Genomic DNA, 23,452 nt, shown 5'->3' on the forward strand with positions numbered 1-23,452 from the left:
GATAGATAGATAGATAGATAGATAGATACTTTATTGATCCCCAGGGGAAATTCAAGAATCAGTCAATCAGTCAATCAATTCAGTATCAGTCATCAAGGCATCAAAATCGGCCACAAACACTTACAACACACAACATCACTCATAAACACACACACACACACACACACACACACACACACACACACACACACACACACACACACAGAGACAGAACCACCACTGTTCAAGAGACCATTTTGGGGCTAAATGTGCTTTTTCTCATTTGGTTGTTTTCTGTTTGTTTAGAGCAGAATGAGCCACTGCTGTTCAAAGGGCCCATTTGGGTGAAATTATTATTATAATTTATGTTATTATTATTTACTATAGGGTTCTAGAATAAATAAATGGTTAACTGTTAGCTGCAGTGTAGTGTTAGATTATGTGTAAGTTAAGTACGGAACTGACTGTGCGCCCAAATTTTTGTCTGTGCTCCTAATTTTTTTTACTTGGGCGCACAAGTGCTCCTGGAAAAAAATGTTAGCGTAGAGCCCTGAGCAGACACTTTTTGTTCAAAGTGACTTACAAGGGATTACATTTTTCCCCCCAGAGCAACTTGGGGTTAAGTGCCTTGCCCAAGGGCACAACGGTGGAAGCCGGGAATCAAACCGACAATTTTCAAGCTACTGCACACTTGCCCAGCTCCTTAACCACTACACTACCACCGCCTCTTATGAATGCATCAAAGCCTGTAAGAGTTACATTAAACCTGGACACACCATGACAACTTTATATTCCCCCTCTGCCTTCCAGGCAGACCCGAAGTCCTCCCCTCAAAGCCTCAGTTCAAACAGGCTGGCCGAGGAACATCAAACACTAGAGACATAGAAAACCTTCCAGGGAACAGTGATCATATTTAAGGAATAGTCTGGAGCTACCATTTTCTGCAAATTAATCTTCTTCAAGAGACTGAATGAACAGTATTGTATCACTATGGTTTCCCCTTTTTTCATATAGCCTATCTGAATGTAATAAGGCAGTAATAACTGATTACTAATTACTAGTAATTACACTGTAGCAAATAGGCAGGCCTATACAGACTTGTATACATGTCTGCAGGATGCAACATACTGTACATGACAATGCACAAATAGTTTTTTTAGTTCCTTGAAAGTAGAAGGCAACTAGAATAGAAAGCATTCTATGCACTTCACAAGAAGGCTCAATTCTCCTGAGACTTTCGAAAAGCAATTGTTCCTTCCTTGATGTAGTAATGTGATACACAGCACTCAGTTCAGTGAGCAACAAATGCACTACAGTATATGTGTGTCAGCCGTATGGCTTGAAAGTGATATGCCTGTGCTCCAAGGACCTATCCTGACAAGGTTTTAGGTTTATGTAAAGCACATTGACATAAACATAACATAAACATAAAGCAAATATGAAGCATATGAATCATAGCCCCGACTCAAACCCTTCCCCTCTAACAAACATAAAGTAAACATGAGGTCTCTATCATAGCCCCCACTCCAATGAAAATCAAAGACACTCTACTCAGATCACAAGAACGTTTTCCATTTGTAAAAATTGACTAAAATGATGAAAATGAAACTGTCTGTCTCTCCTTGGCCTCCCCCAACCCCTCGCCCATGGCTGCCGCTGCCACTGCTAGTGCATTTGATTCTCCATGGAAAATCGATGTCAATCTGGACGCCCTGACACAACCAGCTACGCTGCGGTCCGTCACTCAGGGACGGTTTCAACACAAGGGTGATTAGTTGGCCCAACCTAATTAGTAGACATGTGACTGCTCCACTGCAGTGGAGGTCATGGCCACCCTATCCGCTTCCATGGTCAATACTGATTAACCTTAAATAGTGGCGTGTTGCAATATGAATATGAACAAAAATAACAAATAACCACTGAGGTAAAACCAAAGAGTGGATTCTATTCCCAATTTCACAGGAATGGAATCCAATAAACCTCAAATTCGCTTAACCTCAAACCAGTTTGGTCCCACACACTATCTAACCACAGTACAGTGTCAATTAAGGACGAGCAGAACTGGCACTTTACTCATCTAAGGCATGTGGGGTCATTTAAATTTACATAGGCTTCTACAAGGCCAGTTCCCGAACTTCATGGTTAAGCTTGGCATTTAGTGTTTCAGTTTTTTTCTAATCAGCCTTTTTTTTCAACACAGTGTTGTCCCTATCTGGACATAGAGGTGTGTTAAAAAACAACACATTCAACACATTCATTTTTAGATTGTAGAGATAGTAATAAACAGGCTTGGTAATACGTTTTTGCTTCTAGAGGAATACAGTGTGTTAAAATTATTTGTGCACGTCATCTTAGTTCTGAGAGTAAACTAACCTGTTTCCTCATCGATGGAAAATCTTCCGAGGCCACTTCCTGATTTTATGGTGTATCGGACGACTCCATCTCGACCCTTGTCATCGTCCTGGGCAGACACCTGCATGACACTCGTGCCGAGGCGTGAGTTCTCCTTCACAAACCCCCTGAGGACGAAGTCTGTGAAGTAAGGCTCGAACAAGTTCTCGTTGACGTCCACCACCTCCACCTCGACGTAAGACACAGACTGCAGCTTATCTGGCGAGCCACCGTCCTCGGCCACCACCGTGAGGTTGTAGAACTGTTGAGTCTCGTAATCCAGGTCTCTGGCTACCCTGACTGCCCCGCTCTCGAGGTGAACCTCGAACGTCCCTGAGAAGTCGTTGGTCAGGGAGTACGTGACGGACCCTCCCGGGCCCAGGTCGCGGTCCTGCGTCTGAATCCAGGCGATCACCGCGCCCGCGGGAAGGTCCTCCAGCACTCGGCAGCTGTAGCTGCTGGGAATGAACACTGGGGCACAGTCGTTTACATCGTCTAGAAAGATCCGCAGAGTTGTGACGGAAAACATCTGGTTGCCCTTCTCAGCTTTATCTCTCGCTTCGACCTTCAGAGTAAAATCTGAGACCGACTCCCGGTCCAGCTGTGCCTTTACAAAAATGGTGCCACTCTCTCTGTTGATGTCAAACTGAGGGGTACTGGTGAGTAAGGTGTAGAAGATTTCTCCATTTGAACTTAAGTCGTTGTCCACGGCCGTCACCTGAATCACCTCACTACCAATGGCTCTGTTCTCTGGAATACTAACAGTGTAGCTATCCTGTAGGAACTGAGGACTGTTGTCATTCACATCCTCAATGTTTACAGTCAATAGCCTCCAGTTGGCTCGCTGAGGAAGACCTAAATCATATATAGTTATATTAAGGAGATACCGGTCATTCTTTTCACGGTCTAACGGTTGATAGACAGTTATTAAACCACTTTCGATGTCAATGTTGAAGCAACTGTCAACATTGCCACTAGATATAGCATAGATAATGCGCCCATTTAAGCCCGTGTCACCATCTTGTGCTTTGACTTTGAACACACTGTCTCCAGTAGGTAAGTCCTCGCGCACTAATATATCAGAGGGAAAGGTCTCAAATTGAGGGGTCTGTCTGTTGACGGAGAAGATGTCTGTGTAGGTGTCATCCGTCTTGCGCTTATCCATGGCCTTGGCTTTCTTGAGGAGTTTCTCAGCTAATATCAGAGCAACCCTTGTGTCCTTGCAGTTGAACTTTCTAGAAGGTGCACTTCCCCTCATAACAGAGATATTCACAAAGGTGGTCTCTGAAAAGAGCTCTCCGTCTGTCGCCACAACGACCAAGGAGAACTGTCCACTTCCTATTCCAACTGATATAAGTGACCGGCGTAGGGACAGAATCCCAGAGTCTGGGTTCAGGTTAAACAAATCTTGCTTATTACCTGAAACTATCTTGTACTTGACCGTCTCCAGCTCATCCACGTCCACGGCTGACATAGTCATGATAGTCTGCCCCACAGGGAAATCCCGTCCAATCACCCCTGTGCACTCTGTGCGCTCAAACAGAGGTGGATTGTCATTGATGTTCAGGAGGCGGACGGTGACATTGACCTCGTTCTCCCGTCTGTAGGGCGAGCCCCAGTCTGAGGCCCTGACCGCGAATCGGAACGTCTCGGCCGAAGTCTCAAAGTCGAGCTCTTGCGTTACCCTCAGCTCACCCGTGTTCTGGTCAATGCTGAAAGGTAACAGCAGGGCACCGGCCAAACTGTGCGTTAAGTATCCATTCTCCCCTGCATCAGCATCTGTGGCAGATATCACCTGTATCACAGTCCCCACCGGCAAACCCTCGTTGATGGCCACATCGTATGATGTCTTGGCGAAGATAGGACTGTTGTCGTTAGCATCCTGTATGCTAACTTGCACTTTTACTTTCAGCTCCGAGCGAGTCTCCATCACCTCAAGCTCAAGCGCATCTTGGACCATTGTGGTGAATCTTCTTGCGGTAGTGATCACACCTGTTCGACTGTTAATGATAAAATAATCTGACTCTGCTGTGTATGTCAGGCTGTAGCCCACGCCTTTCGGTTGAGGAGTGACCCTTATCGTCTCAACGATGCTCCCTGGTGGGGAAATCTCATTCAGTGTTACACTGTAACTGTCTTTTTCAAATCTGACTGGGACAGCCTGTGGCTTCTCAATCAATAACTGAATAGACTGCACATTAGAGTACTTGGGCGGCATACCTCGATCCTTCGCTTGGAGCGTGAGGTTGCAACCGTATGGAAATTTTTCCCAGGCTACCGATTCAGACATCTTAACCCTGTATTGATTGCCAACAGCAGATCGATCAATAACAAACTGTTCCTGTGGGTCTCCCTCTATAATGGAGACCCATTCTATGTCTCCATTCAGTCCATCATCTAAATCTTCCACAGTGATTACAGCATATATCGGTTCCTTATCTGCCAAAGATGGGGTGAGAGCGACTGCGTTCAAAACTGGTGCAAACTCATTGACCCGTTCCACTGTGATAGTTACTTTGGCCGTGCTGCTGGCTCCAGTGTTTCCATAAACCTTCATCCCTCTGTCAACAGCCAGGACGTCGAGTTCATATCTGTTTTGTGAGCTGGCGTCAGGTCTGGCAATCAGAGAAATAACACCACTGGTCGGATGGATGGCAAATATTTCTACACGAACTTTAAAGAAGTAGTAGAACTCTCCGTTGGAACCTGTGTCGGCGTCGGTGGCGGTCACCTGGGCGACACTAGCACCCAGAGCAGCACTCTCGGGAACAACTACAGAGTAGGAAGTGGGCGAGAATAAAGGTCGAAGGTCATTCATGTCAAGAACTTGCACGTTCACTTTAGCGAATGCCTCCAGGCCACCTTTGCTGGTGGCTTTCACACTTAACGTGTAATTATCCTGGACTTCACGATTCAAAATGGCGGCATTCCCTCCATTAGTCCGTATCCTGAGGAAGCAGAAGTCTCCCAAGATATAATCCTCGGCCTGGAAGAGCCCCTCATCATCACCTGACTCGATGGCGTACATGATGTCCATGGAGCGCCGACCCACCAGGGAGATGCCCATCTTCACCTCGCTACGGACGTACGACCTGGCGGCGGAGTTCTCATAAATGGTGGTGTTGTAGATGCCGTCGGTGAACTGGAAAGTGGACGGGGGCGTCCTCAACTGCAGCAGCTGGCCCCAGCTCTGGAGGAAATGGAGCAGCACCAGGCCCAGGCAGGGGAGGTGACCCATCATGCCGTCCCCTGGACCTCTCTTCAAAGCCATGCCATCATCTGATCACCCTGAAACAGATGTGGTAAGTGGTCAGCAAATGGACATGGCAAATCTGATATTAGCACATTACACATTAGGGGAGGTGGAAGTGTAGTGGCTAAGGAGCTACGCTAGCATGCAGTTGCCAGTTTGGGAGTTCAATTCCTGGCTGCCATCATTGTGTCTTTTGAGCAAAGCACTTGGTTGCAACACTTTTTGCATTTCCTTCCATTTCTCAGAGACTATATTGGAAAGAGAACATTTTTATTAAACCCACCTCTGTCAGCTACCCACCCACACTGCTGTAATATGAACACATATGATAATATACACACAATTTATATTTGAATAGACAAAGTCAAATGTTGCAACTGACCTCATAATAGGACATTCAACATTGTAGGTATGCATTGTAGGTGGAACATTCATTAAAATGTAGGTTAAATGATTCTTTGACATTATTTTGAAATTTCTTTATTTCATTTGTGCATGTACATTTGAACTACACAATACTTTTTCAATCAAAATGAAGACATTGGAATGCAACACTTCTATGAAAGCTTACTGAATTCAACTGTTTTTGTGCGTGTGTTTAAGGTAATGTTGGCTCTATTGAATATGGTGGGGAAAGTATGGGATCTCTACTGATACCGACAAATCATCTTGGTGAGTAGTTTTATTAGCTGCAGCAGAAATAGATTTTTTTAGAGTTTTATTCAGCCAAAGAGAATGTGTTTCCCATACATTGACTAATCTGTGGCGGCCGCCGTCTCTCTCGTAGCCTGCTGCCCCTCCTCTGCATGTGCATTTAACAAAATATTCACAATTGTTGAAGGATTGTTGTTGCCACATAGAAGCATTGCATAGAAGACGTCTGGCTAAATTGCTATTAAATCCGCTTAGCATCGTGACCATGCTGCGCAAATTTGTTCAAAACTGCTGCATTGAAGTTAACTCTGCTAAGGTCTTATCACAACACAGTAGGCTACATTGAAGAGACTAAACTAAGTTAAGTTATGCAATCAAGCAGTATCTCAAAGCTAACGTTAGAATACTGTTTGGATGTCGAATTTAGCATGCTTAGCCTACTTACAGCTGCTTGTCAATTTCGTTGAAGGGCTCATTTGATTGACTCTGACACTCAATATTTGCAAAATCCCGATGTAAATGGATTGTTTTTTTTTTTTTTTTTTCCCAAAAATTCAAAAGTGCTTGTCCCAAGGAGAAGTACGAACCTTTATTTTAACTATGAATAACTACGTTATGAATTGCATCCACACATCAGCAGCCTTTTAACTGTGTTAATCACGAACGTCTTAAAGTGACCCCCCCCCCACCAGCTACCGCCACAAATTGAATCCAATTCTGTGGGAAACAGTGGAATAGTAACCACTGAAACTACCTACTGCTTATGGGCTGCCTCAAAGAGCTGTTCTGATTAAAGATGTTGTCATTGTTGGACTAATTTATCACAGATCACCTTATTAAATCACAACACCCTTTGAAAGCACTTATGTCTGTTCCCCTCTGTATTTTAAAAGGATGTTCTTGTAGAATTAGAACTAAATTAAATCTGACTATTTCAGAGGTCTACAAGTCATAACCAACTTTCCATCAGTCCTCTCCTCTCATTTGGGCTAAGTCTCACGTCATACCCTATCATGAACAAACCAGTTCAAATATTTCCAGATTTTAGTCCAACTAGCCTACTGATCTGGCGGCGCATCTGCATTCATCAACATAAATCGGACAGTCCGATCTCCAAAAACCAGACCGTTCCCTTCAAGGACACTTCATATTTCGTTTCACCTGTTCTTTTCATTTTAGTTGGCTCTTTAGATTTAAAGAGAAGTAAAGTAACATTAGCTATCAAAAAGAATATATTAAGCTAGTGTAACTGTGACTTGGGACGTGCAATAAGCTAATCAGTAGCCTATTAGAAGTACGGGATAAGAACTTCTTTCGTGGACTCTGAATTTCACTGAATTCCCTCAGTAAACTCGCTTAACCTACATCAAGTAATCGTGAAGAATGCACGAAACAAGTAGAAAAGATGCCTTACCTTTGGGTGGGGGAAAATGCACCGTGACCCTCTGAATCGGGACTTCAGTAAACTCTATCCAGTCGCGCGCGCACTCAGCATCATTGACCAGCTGCAGGCTCAATTCGCGCGTGCACAGCTCTGCACGATAGTAGCCTACCATGTGACGTTATCGCTGTCCATGGTACGCACTATCATGGACCTTTACGTTTCCGTTGAGCCACTAAATGTATTCCTAGCCTAAATGAGACAACGAAAAACTTACCGAGTTACCTAGGGTACTTGCTTAGGCTTCTAAACAAATGACAACTAAAAAAACTGTCAACCCAGAGAAGTTAGCCTAATAGGTTATTAAGGACTGGTCAACCCATGGATTTGACCATTGATGCCTATAGGCCTAGTAGTATGCATAAAGGCCTAGATATGGAGACCAATGGTCATCATTTAGGCTAATTTAATTTAATCTCTCATCAATTAATTGTTAATTTGTTTAGGCTAGGTTTTTGAATTTGTTCTTAACATGACATGCAGTGTTTCCCACAGAATTGAATTCTATTTGTGGTGGTAGGTTTGCAGAATTAACTTGAATGCAACAGTTTTTAACAAATTAGTGCAGCGTGGTTATGATGCTAACCAGCTTTAAGCACAAATCAGTACAACCTGGAAAATCATTGTGTGGTGGTCAATTTTGATATTGTGGTGGGCCGCCACAAATAAGTCAATGTATGGGAAACACTGACATGGATTGAGGAAGAGCACAAGTGAAAGATTGAAGTGGAAAAACTAGATGTCATCTTGTTCTGAGAGAAAAAAGTTCCAAAAATGTTGAATGCTCAGCAGTGGGTGGCCCTTTCACTACAGTAGGCCATAAATGAATAGGCCTATCACACAAATCACCTTGAGCTATAGTCTACTCCGCCAGAACTTTTGATATAAACAGCTCTGGAAAAAATTAAGAGACCACTGCACATTTTTCTGATGTCATTCTACGGTTGCCGAGTGACATTCGAATGAGTTGGCGGTTTTATGAGACCACTGCAAATTTGAATATGACCGTCAACTCATTCAAATGTCACTCAGAAAAATCAGAAAATTGGGCAGTGGTCTCTTTTTTTCCAGAGCTGTAAATATAAAAAGTCCTGGCGGAGTAGAGCCTGTAGCTCAAGGTGATTTGTGTTATGATAGGCCTATTCATTTATTATGTATAAAGGAGGAATAAAATATCATCTTTTGGAAATTGATCTTAATGCCATAATTTAATAAATGAGGACCTTTAAGGACACCAATTTTCTTTGTGAATGAACAATGTATCGTAAATAAATGTTCTTCCTTAAAATAGCCTATAAATGTTCATAAGTATACATACCACTATGTTAAATTCCCATAGAGGCAGGCAGATTTTTATTTTTTAAAGGCCAGTTATTTCATGGATCAAGGATATGTATCCTGATAAAGTTCCCTTGGCCTTTGGGATTATAATAGCCCCATGTCATCGCATAGCCTACTCTTCACCATACCTAGAGATTGGCATGGTTTTATTTCAGTTTGCATTGAGCTCAATAATCAAACCAGCTAATAGGTGAATACACTTTAGGTGAGCAATGAACTCTTCTAGCTGTAGCCTTTCAATTAGATCTTTGATTTGTCAAAGTGTCGTCATCTACTTCACACTTCTGATACCATAATGTGTCAGAGCCAGAACCAGTGCCACCAACCGGTATCAGATCCCCCTTGCGAGATTGGTAATTTATAGGCATAACACTGCAAAAACATCCAGTCAAATATAGATGCAAATAACTGGAGCCTGGACCAGAAATGCAGAAATATTTTCTAATTTCAGATTTCAACAAATCTAATGGGTGCCACAGTAATGGTTTGCACAGTAGGCCTACTGTTTGTATAATCTGTTATTCACAACATCGTAGCATATCCTACGTGATGTGGTTGAAGCTGAGATTGTGTAAATATCCAGGCTGTATACACAGCGTGCAGATGGGGCTGGGGTTTCTGAATTTCTGAACCTAGAGCGAACCATAGTGGCCAAGCAGATAATTGCGGATAATACGATTTATACCGGTAATGCACGAAGCATATTTCGGAAGCTTCGCGATTTTTCCAGAGAGCTCGAGATTACCCAAGTGTGCAAAGCTTCGAGCATCCTGATGACTTCCTGATATGTTCAGTGAAGAACCTTTAGGCTACTATATCTAACGTTAGCTGTATCTCAGGATATATAGTTTTATTTTTTGCCATGTCTGTCCTTTGTTACAATAAGGGATGTGGACAGCGCTTTGATCCGGAGAACAATCCTGACGGTAAAAGAAGAAAATACGCCTTATTTTAGATAGCTTGCCCTGTTTTGTAAAAATCGTGATGGGAATCATAAATTAGCTCAACAGCAGCCTATGCATTTCAGTTGAGTAAGCTGACTAGCTATACTTAACGCAGTAATCGGTTACAGTTTGAATTTAACTTTAGGATTTAAATGAGCTATTCTTTTCACACGGAAGAGGAGTTTTCGATTAGCTGTAGTAGCAAACACTGGCGAGGGCAACTTTAACGTAAGGCAAGACACCATGCTTTGCCCCCCCTCATGTTTCATCGTCTTGGTTATGTCAATCAGTTTATAACGTTACTTTTTAATTAGTTCTGTTTTCAATGTATAATGTGATTGTGGCAGGCTTTTTGATCTTGTGCTGTATATCAAGAGTGAGAGCACTGCTCCTTCCTCCTGGGTAAGGTCAAATTATGCTAAGCTTACATGTTATGCCTCCTTGTAGATGGATGTACATACCATCCTGGTGTACCAGTTTTCCACGATGCACTGAAGGTAGATCAAAACTTTGATTATTTGTAAAAATGTATTTGTCATAAGGCATATTCAGATAACTACTGTTTACTTTTTTTTTGTAGGGTTGGTCATGTTGCAAACGACGAACAACTGACTTTTCGGATTTCCTCAGCTTTGCTGTAAGAGAGCTAAATTCCTGCCGTTTAAGTTCATCTGAGTAGGCTTACTATTAAATTGTCAAGTAATAATCTAGTCGTAGTTTGTTAGTTGATGCCATTTCCAAGAAGTAGCCTAATATAGCAAACACTTTGGTATCCTCCAGAGAAACTGTGAACATGTTGGTCAACATGGTTGTTGAACTTGCCAAAGTAAGGCTTGTTTGGATGCTCTTTAAAGGGTTGCACAAAGGGACCACACAACAAGGAGAAACCCCCTGAGCCGGTGAAACCTGAAGAGAAAGAAGGCAACGAAAAGAAATTTGAGTGCCTTATACAAGCCCCCAAACCTCTACACACTATTCAGCGACCAAGGTAAGAACTCAGAAGTTAGCTTCACTAGTCAATACTCAAGTGCAAGTCCTTATAGACAATACACTATACTTGTAAAATGTTTCTCTCACTTGACCACTTGAATATCACTGTGACAGTCTTGTCTTTGTCTCACAGAAATACATAAGCATTTATTTGACTGACTTCTGACCTGTTTCTCCTAAATCCTAAAGAATAGCAAAAGAGAACTGGGTCATTCCACGTCAGTTCAACCAGGGCCCACACACTTGGGTCTCAAAAAATTCTGAAAGAATTACCAGGTGTACATATGTTACACAGGAGACACACTGTAAAATTACTCTTATGTAAGATCAATACTTTCCAAGATACAGCCAGTTTTACAGGGGGAGGGGGGTGTCGATATACAAAACATATTGATGTCAATGGTGCATTTTGCCCATGTTCAGGGTGGAAAGTGAAAAAGAAAGATTTGCATAAGACAAGTCAAATTGGTGTTTTTAAAAAGAAAAGATCATGGAGAATAAAGAAAAAAATATTTAAAAAATCTTTGTATATTCCCACAAGGTGTTTGGGTGCTCTGAAAATGAGAACCAAAATGATTTTTTAGACTTGTAAGGTCTGCTGTTCAGACCCTGAAGGAATTTATTTTCTGTTCATTGTTTTTTGTGAGAGTGTTTCTACTTATCTCAGTAAGGAAAATAAATCAAGAGCCTATGTTGAGTACAAATATGTCTTCTGACGGCTTAAACAGAGCCCAGACAAAAACTCCAATAAAATTTGTATCAACTTTGAGGGACAGCTATGACCATGCAGCATTATCCAGACCAAATTTGACGATTTTGCTACATACTATTCCTATTTATGTACCAGCATGCAAAATTTGAGCCTCCTACATTGTTTAGTTCTTGCGCTGTGGGCATTTTGACAAAAAAAGAGGCCGAACATAATCGACACCCCCCTCCCCCTGTGAAACTGGCTGTATCTTGGAAAGTATTGATCTTACATAAGAGTAATTTTACAGTGTGTCTCCTGGGTAACATAGGTACACCTGGTAATTTTTTCAGAATTTTTTGAGACCTAAGTGCGTGGGCCCTGGTTGAATTGACGTGGAATGACCCAACTTTAAGATTTTAAGCTTAATTTAAATTGCACCAGGTCTGAGACAAGAGGATTGCTATATCTGAGGAGATGAAATTAAGAAATACAAGGCACTGGTCTAAATGTTACGTTACTTAAGCAGAACTAGGCGGGACAAAGCTGGAGATCTCATTTTGAATTTAGCTGTCTGCTCTGTGTGCGTGTTTTTGCAAAACCCTGGCTCTGTCAATAGGAAATCAATAAGTGGACTTATGGAGCCATATGCTATTCTAGGCAATCAACAACAAGGGGAGCTAGTGCTCCAGTGTTGGAGTGCAGAAGGAAGAGGTGTATTTGATGGGCTGGTGAACTACAATATCAACAGCCTTTCAGATCGAGGGCTGTGCTTTTAACCCTTAAAGGAGTACCGTCACACCGGTGTGACGGGAATGTTGTGAAATGAACGTTCTAAAGAATATCTGGGTTCATTGAATTCAACATAGAATTTTAGAACCTTCAATTGTTGCGGAACTTAGAATGTTCAAAAACCTACACCAGAGAGGGTTAAAGCGGAGCGAGAGGCGCAAACGTTCGACAATTTCCGTGTTCGATTATTGCAAGGGGGAGGGGGGAAAATCCCCCCCTTTATGCAGACCAGAGTAAACCCTCTTTGCACTAATGTCAATGGAGACTTGTGAAATTTTACCAATAAATTGGTCATTATGTCTTTCTGGATTTCTTGAGGGTTTCTTGGAAATTTTGGTCATAATCTGTAAGTGTTTGGGATCATTTCAAGCCTAAAACTGTAATTTTTTAGTGTTCGGATTTGTAATAAAATAACTTAATATCAGACCATGCTGCTGCCAGTTACTGTCCGGTTGTTAGCATGCTAGCTAGCCTCTTAGCTAAGGTAACATTTTAAACGGAGAAGTGTAATTTCTTTGAAATGACAACTAGCTGAATAACATTACTGACATTAGTTAAAGTGGATAGTTTATACTCAAGTGAATTTGCAACAGTATATTAAGTTTAAGCGAAGTCCTTCAACTACTAGTCACTTGTTAGCGCATATAGCTGTATTGCCATAGCTACTCCCATCCACTTGTATAGCATTTTAAGCTAGCGCTAGCTAGCTAGCTTGGTTCAGATGACTAATTAAATTATTCATATCTTGTCCTAAAGAATGATTAATTGGTATCATACATAATGTGAACACAATTATGTTTATCTGTTCTTATTGCTTATTAAGAGAGAAAGTTTATTTAGTGACGTAAGGTGACACTCCCACTTATGCAGACCGGAACTGTCCTGTTTTGCTCCCATAGTAACGAATTACGTTGCTCTATCTTGCTAGTAATCAAAGATCTTTGCCTACACCTTAATGTGTTAATAATGTGCTGCCAGTGTTTCAGAGTTCTTTAGTAGAATGTTGTGGAGACAAGATATGTTGTTGTCATTTTACCAGTGTACTCTAGCCCAGTGGCGGAGCTAGGGGGTGGCTTAGGGGGCTTAAGCCCCGAATCTTTTTTTAGTGTTTTAAATTCCCGGCAACTCTTATTTCCAATATAACTTCCCCTCGGTTTCTCTATAAATGTCACCAAATGCTCTATTACTGAGGAAATATATCCCTTATTTTCAAAGCCCATAATTTGACGTCAAAGTCAGCTTTATTGTCAATTTCTTCACATGTTCCAGACATACAAAGAGATCGAAATTACGTTTCACATTCAATTAAACAAAAAAGTAAGTAAATAAGAGGGCACATATAATAATAAAAAAAATAAGAGCAGCAAAATTTGGTTGAAATTGTGCATAGACAGTCAATAAAATACTAGTGCAAAGTCAGGCCAATAAAAGGCTTGGGTAGTTCTGTTTGACCTAAGTAAGAAAGAAAGTGGCATAGTGGTGCAAGTTATGTAAGAGCAGCAGAAGTGTTGTGTTTTCAGGACAACAACAACAAGTTGTAAAGTGTACAAGTGTGCAAGTGTGCAAGTGGAGTAGTGCAGGCGGCCATTGTGGGTCCAATGTCCAGGATGTTATGTAGCTGAGGGTGGAGGGGGGAGAGGAGGGAGAGAGTTCAGCATCCTTACAGCTTGGTGTATGAAGCTGTTGGTGAGTCTGGTGGTGCGGGAGCGCAGGCTTCTGTACCTCTTCCCAGAGGGCAGTAGATCTTGTAGACTTGCTACACGATCTATGCCAGGTCTCTGGGCTATGGTGATTTCAATGGTTAGATTGATTTGTTTAGATCCAGTGAAAATGCTGCCTTGACAACGCTACGTCATGGCTTCGGTGTTCCAAAAAGCCTCTGTCAGAAGTCTGTCATTTTTACAGTCTGTGATAAAACACTTTGTGTACATGTTGTTGAAACGTTATGGATATTAGAAAGTTTTTCAAAAGACCACCCAGCTCCGTTCAAGCAACAGCATCGCCCAGTGAACTGACGGATGGTGTTGTTTCAGGTTGGTGATTTCACGTTAAGAGCTTTCTGTCAGTTAGGCAGGCTAACGTTAGGCTACTTGGCTAGCTCCCTAAATGCTTAACGTTAACGTTAAATGTCCTCGTTCGTCGGCGGAAAAGGCAAATTCAATACTTTCATAGGCTAGCTAAGCCTACTGCAGAATAAGAAATTCCAGCTCCCAAAACAAAGTGATCCTCGTCTTGTAATAAATTAGGCTACACTGTTTTGAAATGTCAGAAAAAAACATTAACAGTTATCTGCCCATGTCAACTTTTCAGTGTCATATGTTGCATAAGCCTACCTTAAAACCTTGTTGATATCCTATCCACCACCACAGATCTTATAATCCAAGAGTCCACATAAATATAAAAGTAATGTTATGTTGTTTTGGCTGCCTAACTAATTATTAACTAAAAAAAAAAACATTACAATGATCTATTGAGAGGAAAGGGCCTTTCCATAAGTGTGTTAATCAAGCACCATGCAGTCTGCATTCATAATCTAGGTGCTTGATTTTATGCACCTGTGTAAAGGGGCCTGATGAAACCTATGAATAATCTTGCTAAATTACAAAATTAATATAATTTAGAAACGCCTATGTCAAGATGATAATGCATTCCTTCTAAAATACCCTTGTATCATGATGACTGGCCATACTGTAATTATATCATAATATTATGTATATTATAGTATAAGATATTCTATATATTTGTCACACAGATGAGATCAGGGAAGAGGAAGAAGGAGAATAGCAATAATAAACAATAATGTCATATCAAACAATAGCCTAATGAAAATAAACAAATACTATAATATACAAACCATAAGAAACGCTTAATTAACTAAGTACATGCTAAACAGATATGAACAGATATTGCCTCTTGAAAGACCCAAAACTATAATTTTGTGTCACAGTGTAGTGCCAGTCAGATACCTTGAATCTGTTGAATGTTAGTTTCACATTTTTTAAGTCTCAATGTGTCCATTAGTTTACACAAAATTCACTAAAAGTCATTATTTAGCCAAATAACTTTCAGTGTCCCGCCGGCGGGACGGTTACCCCCCTCCCCCACCTCCCCCCAACATTCTAAATCAATTGTATGCACCATATGTAGCATAGTAATGTTATACACCATTTCAAAGCTTTGACTCTTGGGAATCCAAAAATGACAACTTTTTTTCATGTACAATCTGTATAGTGCTTTACATTCTCAGATTAATTTTATTATGTCTCAATTAAATTTGATCCAAAATGCCCCCCTCCCCCTCCTCCGCTTTTGGTGATACCCTGACTTCTGGCTGCAGTGTAGCTGCAGCACAATAAGTAGATGCCTCATATTGGGTACTGAAATATTCACAAGAATCCATAGAAATTGAATCTTCATGTTGTATTATCCAATATTAGTTGTACAGATGTATAGTCTATCTTATACACACTCATTGAACCAACAAAGTAAATGCAAAAATAGAGACTTTTTTGTAATTATTCCATATTTTGTGTAGTCAGTCTATATCAGAACACCTGACATACAATCTAAATAGTCCACAAGAAACCTCAAAGTGTTACCTTTCATTTGAGACCAGGATTATGCTTCTACACAAAGGGGTACATGTGCATTTGATTGTCAGTATGCATTTTGGATAACAAAAAGTCCTATGGGGAGTATCCATAGGCATTTTACAAAACGCATGGGCATACCTTGGCAAATAATCTAATAAAATAGTCTAAAGCACTCATATTTTCATTCTATATTGATCAACTTTTGCACACAGCTGGTTGCTAGGGCTTAGTTGTGTTTCTAAGGGATATCAAGTGACCTAGAGGGCTGAAATGTGGTCAGTTCAGAGATGCTTGTAATCCGGCAGAAAGAAAAAACTATTCTAGCCTCTGTAGCTCTTTGTCAGTACATCACACAGTTATCTTGACTGCTTCCTACGAAAGCTACAGGTTCTCAGCTTTCTATAGAGGTCCAGCACTTGATGGTTGACCCCAAAAGAGGTGGGAACAATGCCCTTGTAAATAGGCACAGTGCAATTTCAGGCAAAAAAAACTTGACATTTTTACTGAGAACTATGTAGTTAGGGGGTTATTTAAAAAAAAATTAAATGGGCTAAGCCCCGAATGTTTACAATGTCTGGCTCCGCCCCTGCTCTAGCCTGGGAGAAAATTGATTATTTTCATTTGTTCATGCCTGAGCAAATCTGTTACTCTTTACTAACAAAGATTGGAAAAAAACTTTTGGTATTTTCTATAATACAAGCTAACGAAACTTTATGCTCTTTGTGAAATCTCTTTAAGTGGTGACGAGCCCCTGGTTAGACTTCAGCAGAAGGTCTCCTCGTCGCTGAAGCAATCCCTTGAGAAACTCAAACTGTCCTCGGAAAACGAGGAAGAGAAAAAAGGTGAAATATTTTTCACTTTCTTTCATTTATCACTTTTTGCTTTCTCGTGTTTTGTGAACAATATATGTACAATATATATTTCACTGTGTATATAACGCCACTGCTGTTAAAGAATCACTGTGTGTACTGTACATAACACCACTTTTATTTTATTGTTATTTTTATTAAATGCTAATGCTTAGATGACGATGGAGACGAAATTAAGGTTGGAACCGCTTGTAAGAACGGAGGCTGCACTAAGGTATTGTTCTCTAGAACAAGCTCTTGCTCTAGATTACATTCACTGATTCCAGATAAGCAATGTCCGATATTAATGGATCCTCTGGTTTCTGTGTTGCCTCTTCAGGTCTATAATGGACCAGAGAGCAACGAGGAAGTGTGTATGTATCATGCTGGATTCCCCATCTTTCACGAAGGGTAAGAGATGAATTGAAGAGATAAAGAGATGAATGACTCTCACTGGTGTAGACAAATGTATAGAGCTGTAAACATAGGGCTGTCCATATGAAATGATGTCTAGAGAGGTTAAAAACAAAAATTTAGGTATAGACAAATTGTGACATCGTCACAATTTCTAAGGTATATCTATATATATGTAGACAAATGTATAGAGCTGTAAACATATGGAGTGTCCGTATTAATTGATATCCAGACTCATTTTCGGTATAAACAAATCGTCACAAGAATTTACAAATATATGTCCATTTTTTTTTTTTTCTTTTCTTTTTTTTTTGCACCAAACAATACAAAAGAAGGTGATTCAAAATAATAATGTACTGTTTATAAAAAATAATACAACATTAAATCAAATATGGGATGGTGGGTATTTGATCTGTATTTAAAGAAATGTCTTAAGATGGTAGGTATTTGATTCTGGATTTAAAGAAATGTCTTAGGATGGTGGGTATTTGATTCTGGATCTTCAATCATATTTTTTGAATTGATCTTCAGAGAGGTTTAAAAACTTTAACTGTGAGAAAAAGAAAAAAAAACTGTGGTCCTGGCCCTTTAAGACGGGCCATGACTACAGTCGAGGATGAATGGGTAAAAATATGAATGGCTCCGCTTCCATTAACGTGGCTAGCTGAATGACTGTCATACCAATAAGCCTGGATGATGTGCTCAGAATGTATGATTATTACCTTGGAGACGTGAGTGGAGGCCGGGTGGTGTGTCTGCAGCGTAGACTGTATACAGTCTATGGTCTGCAGTTTTCCTTTCCTCTCTGCTGAATGTGTTTGCTTGTTTGTTGGTTTGTTTCTATGTTTTGTTTTTTTGTTTTCATGTTTTGTTGTTTGTTTCCATTGTTTCAGGATGAAGTACTGGAGCTGCTGCAAGAGGAAAACGTCCGATTTTAACACCTTCCTCTCGCAAGAGGGCTGCACCAAGGGCGACCATCTGTGGAAGAAGAAGGATGGTGTGAGTACTTACAGGTTGAAGGTCAACTTGTGCTTTTTTCCAAAATAAAAGTCTCTGTGTATTTACTATAATGATTATTTACTATAATGATGGAAAGATTACGTTTACTAGCATTTCTGAGTCTGTTCTTTGTTTTGGGCATGATGGGCAAACAGCATAGTTTAAAGCCTTTACTAAAGCTAATTTAACTTGGGGAAAATCGTTTTGCTAATTAAATACCATTAGCAAGAACTGGAGCATAAATATTCACCACACCACACAAGACACTTTGCTCTTTGCCAGACTTTGCACTTTGCCCATCATTGGGGGCCAAGCAGCGAAGCTGCTAGGCACCATTAGTGATTCTACTTGTTCTTATTATTCATTTGGGCTGGGGTATGTTTGGGAGGTTAATGGAGTGTGTAGGGAAGGGGTTAATGGGGTGTGTGGGGGAGGGGGTTTATATGTGTGACGGGGGGTGATTGGGTGTGTGGTGGAGGGGGTTTGTGTGTGTGTGTGGGGGGGGGGGGGGGGGGTTGGGGTGTGGGGGAGGAGGTTTATATGTGTGATGTGGTGTTGGGGGGGTAATGGGGTGTGTGGGGGAGAGGGTGTACCTGTGTGTGTGTGTGTGTGTATGGGGGGGGGGGGTAATAGGGTGTATGCAAGTAGCAAATGCAAAAAAGGGAGTGAAAAAAGAACAACCCTGATGAAGTGTGAGGTTGATGAGATTAGGTATGAGGAAGAGTATGACCGATCAGCATTCTAATGGCTTGTGGATAGAAGCTGTATCTGTGTATAATGTAACAACATTGCATTGTCATGACAACTTGCTCAACAGCTTGGCCCCCTCATTGCTGCTTACAGCTATATTTTGAATTAAGGTCCAATGTATCAAATGCACAGTAATAGTTGGAAACACTGTTTTCAACGGCTGTTAAGGCTTTCAGTACTGTTGTTAAAGGAGAATTCCGGTGTGATATTGACCTAAAGTGTATCGAAACATGATACCGAGTGTGAACGTATGTCTCATAGCCCATCTCGGCTTGTCCCCTGCACTCCAAAATCTGGCGCTAGTTAGCCGATGCTACCAACATCTTTTTCAATAGTGGTGCTTCGGCATCGGGCTAGCCATGCAAATAAATCACTGTTTTACACCCATTTACGAGGCTCAATGTATCTCCACACTTCATTGGTAGACTTCCGAGGGCCCTGACATTTAAAACGAGACATTGAGAACTTTGAAAAAGCACTGGTAGTTTACTTACAAGACGATTTATACAGACAGTATCTTCACGAAGTTTAGCGTTTGCAGCCATCTTGAATTTAGTCACGATAAGTCGAGCAACGAGTAAGAATGAACAGCTATGATAAGGGATCAGATTCCAAAAATAATTCAGTGGAAATGCATGGATTCCAGTTGCTGCTACTGGAAGAAACTGGAATCCATGCATTTCCACTGAATTATTTTTGGAATCTGATCCCTTATCATACCTGTTCATTCTTACTCGTTGCTCGACTTATCGTGACTAAATTCAAGATGGCTGCAAACGTTAAACTTCGTGAAGATACTGTCTGTATAAATCGTCTTGTAAGTAAACTACCAGTGCTTTTTCAAAGTTCTCAATGTCTCGTTTTAAATGTCAGGGCCCTAGGAAGTCTACCAATGAAGTGTGGAGATACATTGAGCCTCGTAAATGGGTGTAAAACAGTGATTTATTTTCATGGCTAGCCCGATGCCGAAGCACCACTACTGAAAAAGTTGTTGGTAGCATCGGCTAACTAGCGCCAGATTTTGGAGTGCAGGGGACAAGTCGAGATGGGCTATGAGACATACGTTCACACTCGGTATCATGTTTCAATACACTTTAGGTCAATATCACACCGGAATTCTCCTTTAAGTCTAAAAGTACTCAACAGTTTCATGACCAGGACAACTGCACATGGCATCAGAATGTATTCACTGTTTTCTGCTTCTACTGTTTTGTTTTTTACTCTTCATGAACATTGCCCACTAATAGTACTGCTGATTGCACTGATTGGATGTTTTATGTTTTGTACCTCAGGATAAGAAGGTGGTACCGTGCAGGTTTGATTGGCATCAGACTGGAGGGCAGGTCATAATTTCCGTCTATGCCAAAAACTCCATCCCCGAACTGAGCTATGTGGAGGGAAACAGCACTACGGTAAGAGCTTGCACACAAAATGGCTGCCAGTAGGCATTTATTTTGTTTGGCTTTAATCTAAATTCAGACCATTGCCTATATTTGGGTTATTTGATGGGCAAGTAAGTTGACTTTTTAATGATACTAACACAACCAGGGAACACAAAGCAACCAGGGAACTTGTTTCTCATTAGAAAAAAATCTAAAATGTCACTTACACATCATTTACAAATAAACTGTTAAGTTTTAGTGACGTTATTAATGTAACTGATGTCAAGTATTCATTTGTGTGGCTCGCAGTGCAAGTTTATAGTGTGCTGTGTTGCCACTGACATTGACACTGATATTGAAGATTATTGTCATTGCAGGTCAATGTTCATGTCATATTTGAGGGCGATAAGGAGTTTGAGCAGAAGATCAGTCTTTGGGGGGTAAGAACATCCTTTCTTTTTTAAAAGATATCAGGGCAAATGCCTATTCTGTAAAGTATTTACTTATTTCTATTTTCACTGGCTCAGGTCATTGACGTTAGCAAAAGCTCGGTGAACATGATGGCTGCTAAGATTGAGATTGCTATGAAGAAGGCCGAACCCATGTCCTGGGCTCGACTTGACCTTCCACCGGTGGTCCCCCTACCTCAGAAGCCAGAGAAGGCAAAAGACAGCGATAGCGACAGCGACGATGAGGAATGTGATTAAACCAGCTTTTGGGCACACTTGATTTTGGGTAGCCTTCAGTACGATGTACTGAATAGTTAGGTCATTAATAAGTTCACTGTACTGTTAATGGTTAATGCGGGATTGAGGATAGTATTTTTTTAACTGCATGTACTTGCACAAGATGGACATTGTATGAAAACTCTTTATGACTTAAACTACGTAAGTACATTGTATTTGAAGTTACTTCAATAAAGTGTGACCCAGCCTTCTAAGAGATATGGAGGAAGGGATTATTATTGTTATAATTATGTTGCCATGGTTCTCTGTGATGGAGCCAAGCAGAAATCAATAGAATCCGAGGTGTTGCATTTACCTACTGCATGAAAGTAATTGTTGATGGAACAATCAACTCTGTACAGGAATGTTTCTTATTTCCTACTTAATCATACCTTTTGATGCAAATCAAACCAATGTCATTCCATACAGTATCTCCATGATTTGGTCCACAGGAAGTCAGTCTTATTCGTGATTTTAGCTCACCGTCACACTTTCTCATCCATGTGTTTCCCCATCATTGCCTACATGTCCTGTATTTGGTTGAAGAGAGTGTAAGTATGTCACATGTTTGCATTCCAGTAGTATGTTTCTTTGAGTGAACCAATTAAACATTTTTAAATAAAGATTCATGATAATCTCACTCTGCAGTGTGAAAGACATCTCTTAATTCAAACAGACCTACCTTGGTAAATACTGACATGATTTTTTATGCCTTATGTGTAAAATACAGAAATTTATAGACTAGCTGCAGTAATGATGATTCAAAAATATTTAATGTTTTCAAATATAGTGTTACATATATGTAGTGTATGCCTTCAATTTGATGGGATGTATGCATTCATCCACCAGGTATGTATTTCCTTCTGTGAAATTAGGTCACACCCACATTTCTCTCAAGGTTCCTTGAATTTTTAGTATTGCGGTGATATTGGAACCTCATTGTAAAGATTGACAAAAAAGGAATACAGAAAAATAAATATTAGGCATGAATGTCTTGTGCATCCAAAAACCCAATATGAATGGGAACAGGATGTTGTGTAGTGTCCAAACAGTTGTGTACAGAATATGATGTCCACTAAATGAAAGGGAACATAACATTGTGTAGTATCTAAACAGTTATTTACAGAATATGATGTCCTAAATTGATGGAAACAGAACATTGTGTAGTATCTAAGCAGTTATTTAGGGAATATGATGTCCACAAAATGTTTGTGAGGATACAAGTCTGAGTATAGTCTGGGGGAAAGCAGATTTGAGATCCCACAGAGAAAAGTAGGTAAAGCGGGAAAGCAGCTTTTGGGTCCCCACCGGGCAGTCTCGTCTTGTTGATGACTCATGCACCGACCTTGCCAGTGACCAAAACCAAAGGTAGATGACTTACTGCAAGGGTACAGGCAAGTCTTGTTAAACTCAAAAGCAGCAATATCAGGGTTTTGTGATGTTAATCGGATGTCTATCACACAAGTTCGTCGACATTGTCATTCATTCATTCATGTTTTTTAACCACTTATGTAGTCAACTTAACCTATATTGTCTGTTTGCTGTGTTTTTATGTTGCCAGAGTACCAAAGATAAATTTCCAGTGTATGTAAATTTAGTGGACAATAACGTTTTTATCTATCATTCTGTAAGTGCTGAGTACATACGGAAAATCAAACAGAATAAATATTGCCAAAAGTAACCTAAATATCAAGTACAATCAGTTTGGTGAACAAGTTGTTCATTCCAGACAACATCTGATGTACCTGCAGCTGAAATGCAACATCTAGATGTGAAAAGAGAAGAGAGGGGTTATGTCACTGATGTTATAAAAACATTTTTGATGAAAAAACTGAAATAAGGTAACTGAATAAGGTACTTGAATAAGATAATTGACAACATGAAGAAGGAATGGACATCTCTGCTCTGGCATCATGATTCTTTAGTCCTCACAAACCCTTCAACCTTTGTTCTCATCCCCTCAAATAGGTAGTTACCTAAACTCTCCAGGTGACGGCAGCACAAGTCACTTTTCATTTACTGGAACATAAATCGTTTTTTTGCATTTTGTGTGTGTGCATCTCTCTCTCTCTTTCTTTCTGTGTGTGTGAATGTGAAAATCAAGAATCTGTAAAGGGTGGCTTTGATTGGACAAATTTCTTTCAGTAAAGCTATCTGCTTTGTACTTACAGGCACCTTGTCTCTGAGATGGAGGATAACTAGATGTTGTCTTTTTGCCAAGAGGCAGCGGGTGGTATACATGTGATGTGCTTAACATAAAAAATAACA

General features: G+C 40.5%; 2 protein-coding genes and 1 long non-coding RNA gene across 5 annotated transcripts in view; 2 read left to right on the plus strand and 1 right to left on the minus strand.

Moving 5' to 3' along the window:
- Positions 1 to 7,758, minus strand: part of LOC121708831 (protocadherin Fat 3) — a 70,657-nt gene extending 62,899 nt beyond the window's left edge. For all 3 annotated transcript variants that reach the window (XM_042091751.1, XM_042091750.1, XM_042091752.1), the window contains exons 1-2: positions 7,692 to 7,758; positions 2,353 to 5,658 (exon numbers count right to left, since the gene is read on the minus strand). In XM_042091751.1, coding sequence (XP_041947685.1) covers positions 2,353 to 5,641 — 3,289 coding nt within the window. In that variant the 5' untranslated portion in view covers positions 5,642 to 5,658; positions 7,692 to 7,758. The remainder of the gene's footprint in view (positions 1 to 2,352; positions 5,659 to 7,691) is intronic.
- The window catches only part of LOC121708836, a 139,007-nt gene that overhangs the window by 107,202 nt on the left and 8,353 nt on the right, over positions 1 to 23,452 (plus strand). The gene's annotated exons all lie outside the window — the stretch shown is intronic.
- On the plus strand, positions 9,807 to 21,824 carry chordc1b (cysteine and histidine-rich domain (CHORD) containing 1b). The gene is made up of 11 exons (XM_042091754.1): positions 9,807 to 9,985; positions 10,451 to 10,500; positions 10,584 to 10,640; positions 10,858 to 10,991; positions 16,805 to 16,908; positions 17,091 to 17,149; positions 17,255 to 17,325; positions 18,222 to 18,327; positions 20,370 to 20,489; positions 20,837 to 20,899; positions 20,987 to 21,824. Exons 1-11 carry the CDS (start codon positions 9,922 to 9,924, stop codon positions 21,164 to 21,166), a joined length of 1,008 nt encoding a protein of 335 aa, XP_041947688.1. The 5' UTR covers positions 9,807 to 9,921; the 3' UTR covers positions 21,167 to 21,824.

Source organism: Alosa sapidissima, chromosome 5 (assembly GCF_018492685.1).
Source record: "Alosa sapidissima isolate fAloSap1 chromosome 5, fAloSap1.pri, whole genome shotgun sequence".
Lineage (NCBI taxonomy): Eukaryota > Metazoa > Chordata > Actinopteri > Clupeiformes > Clupeidae > Alosa > Alosa sapidissima.

What these genes read in the sequence shown, in the direction of transcription:
- chordc1b (XM_042091754.1), top strand. Translation starts at nt 9,922, where the DNA reads ATGTCTGTCCTTTGTTACAATAAGGGATGTGGACAGCGCTTTGATCCG. An exon ending in TGTGGAAGAAGAAGGATGGT is followed by an intron (nt 18,328 to 20,369) that starts GTGAGTACTTAC and finishes TTTGTACCTCAG; the next exon opens with GATAAGAAGGTGGTACCGTG. An exon ending in TGGAGGGAAACAGCACTACG is followed by an intron (nt 20,490 to 20,836) that starts GTAAGAGCTTGC and finishes TTGTCATTGCAG; the next exon opens with GTCAATGTTCATGTCATATT.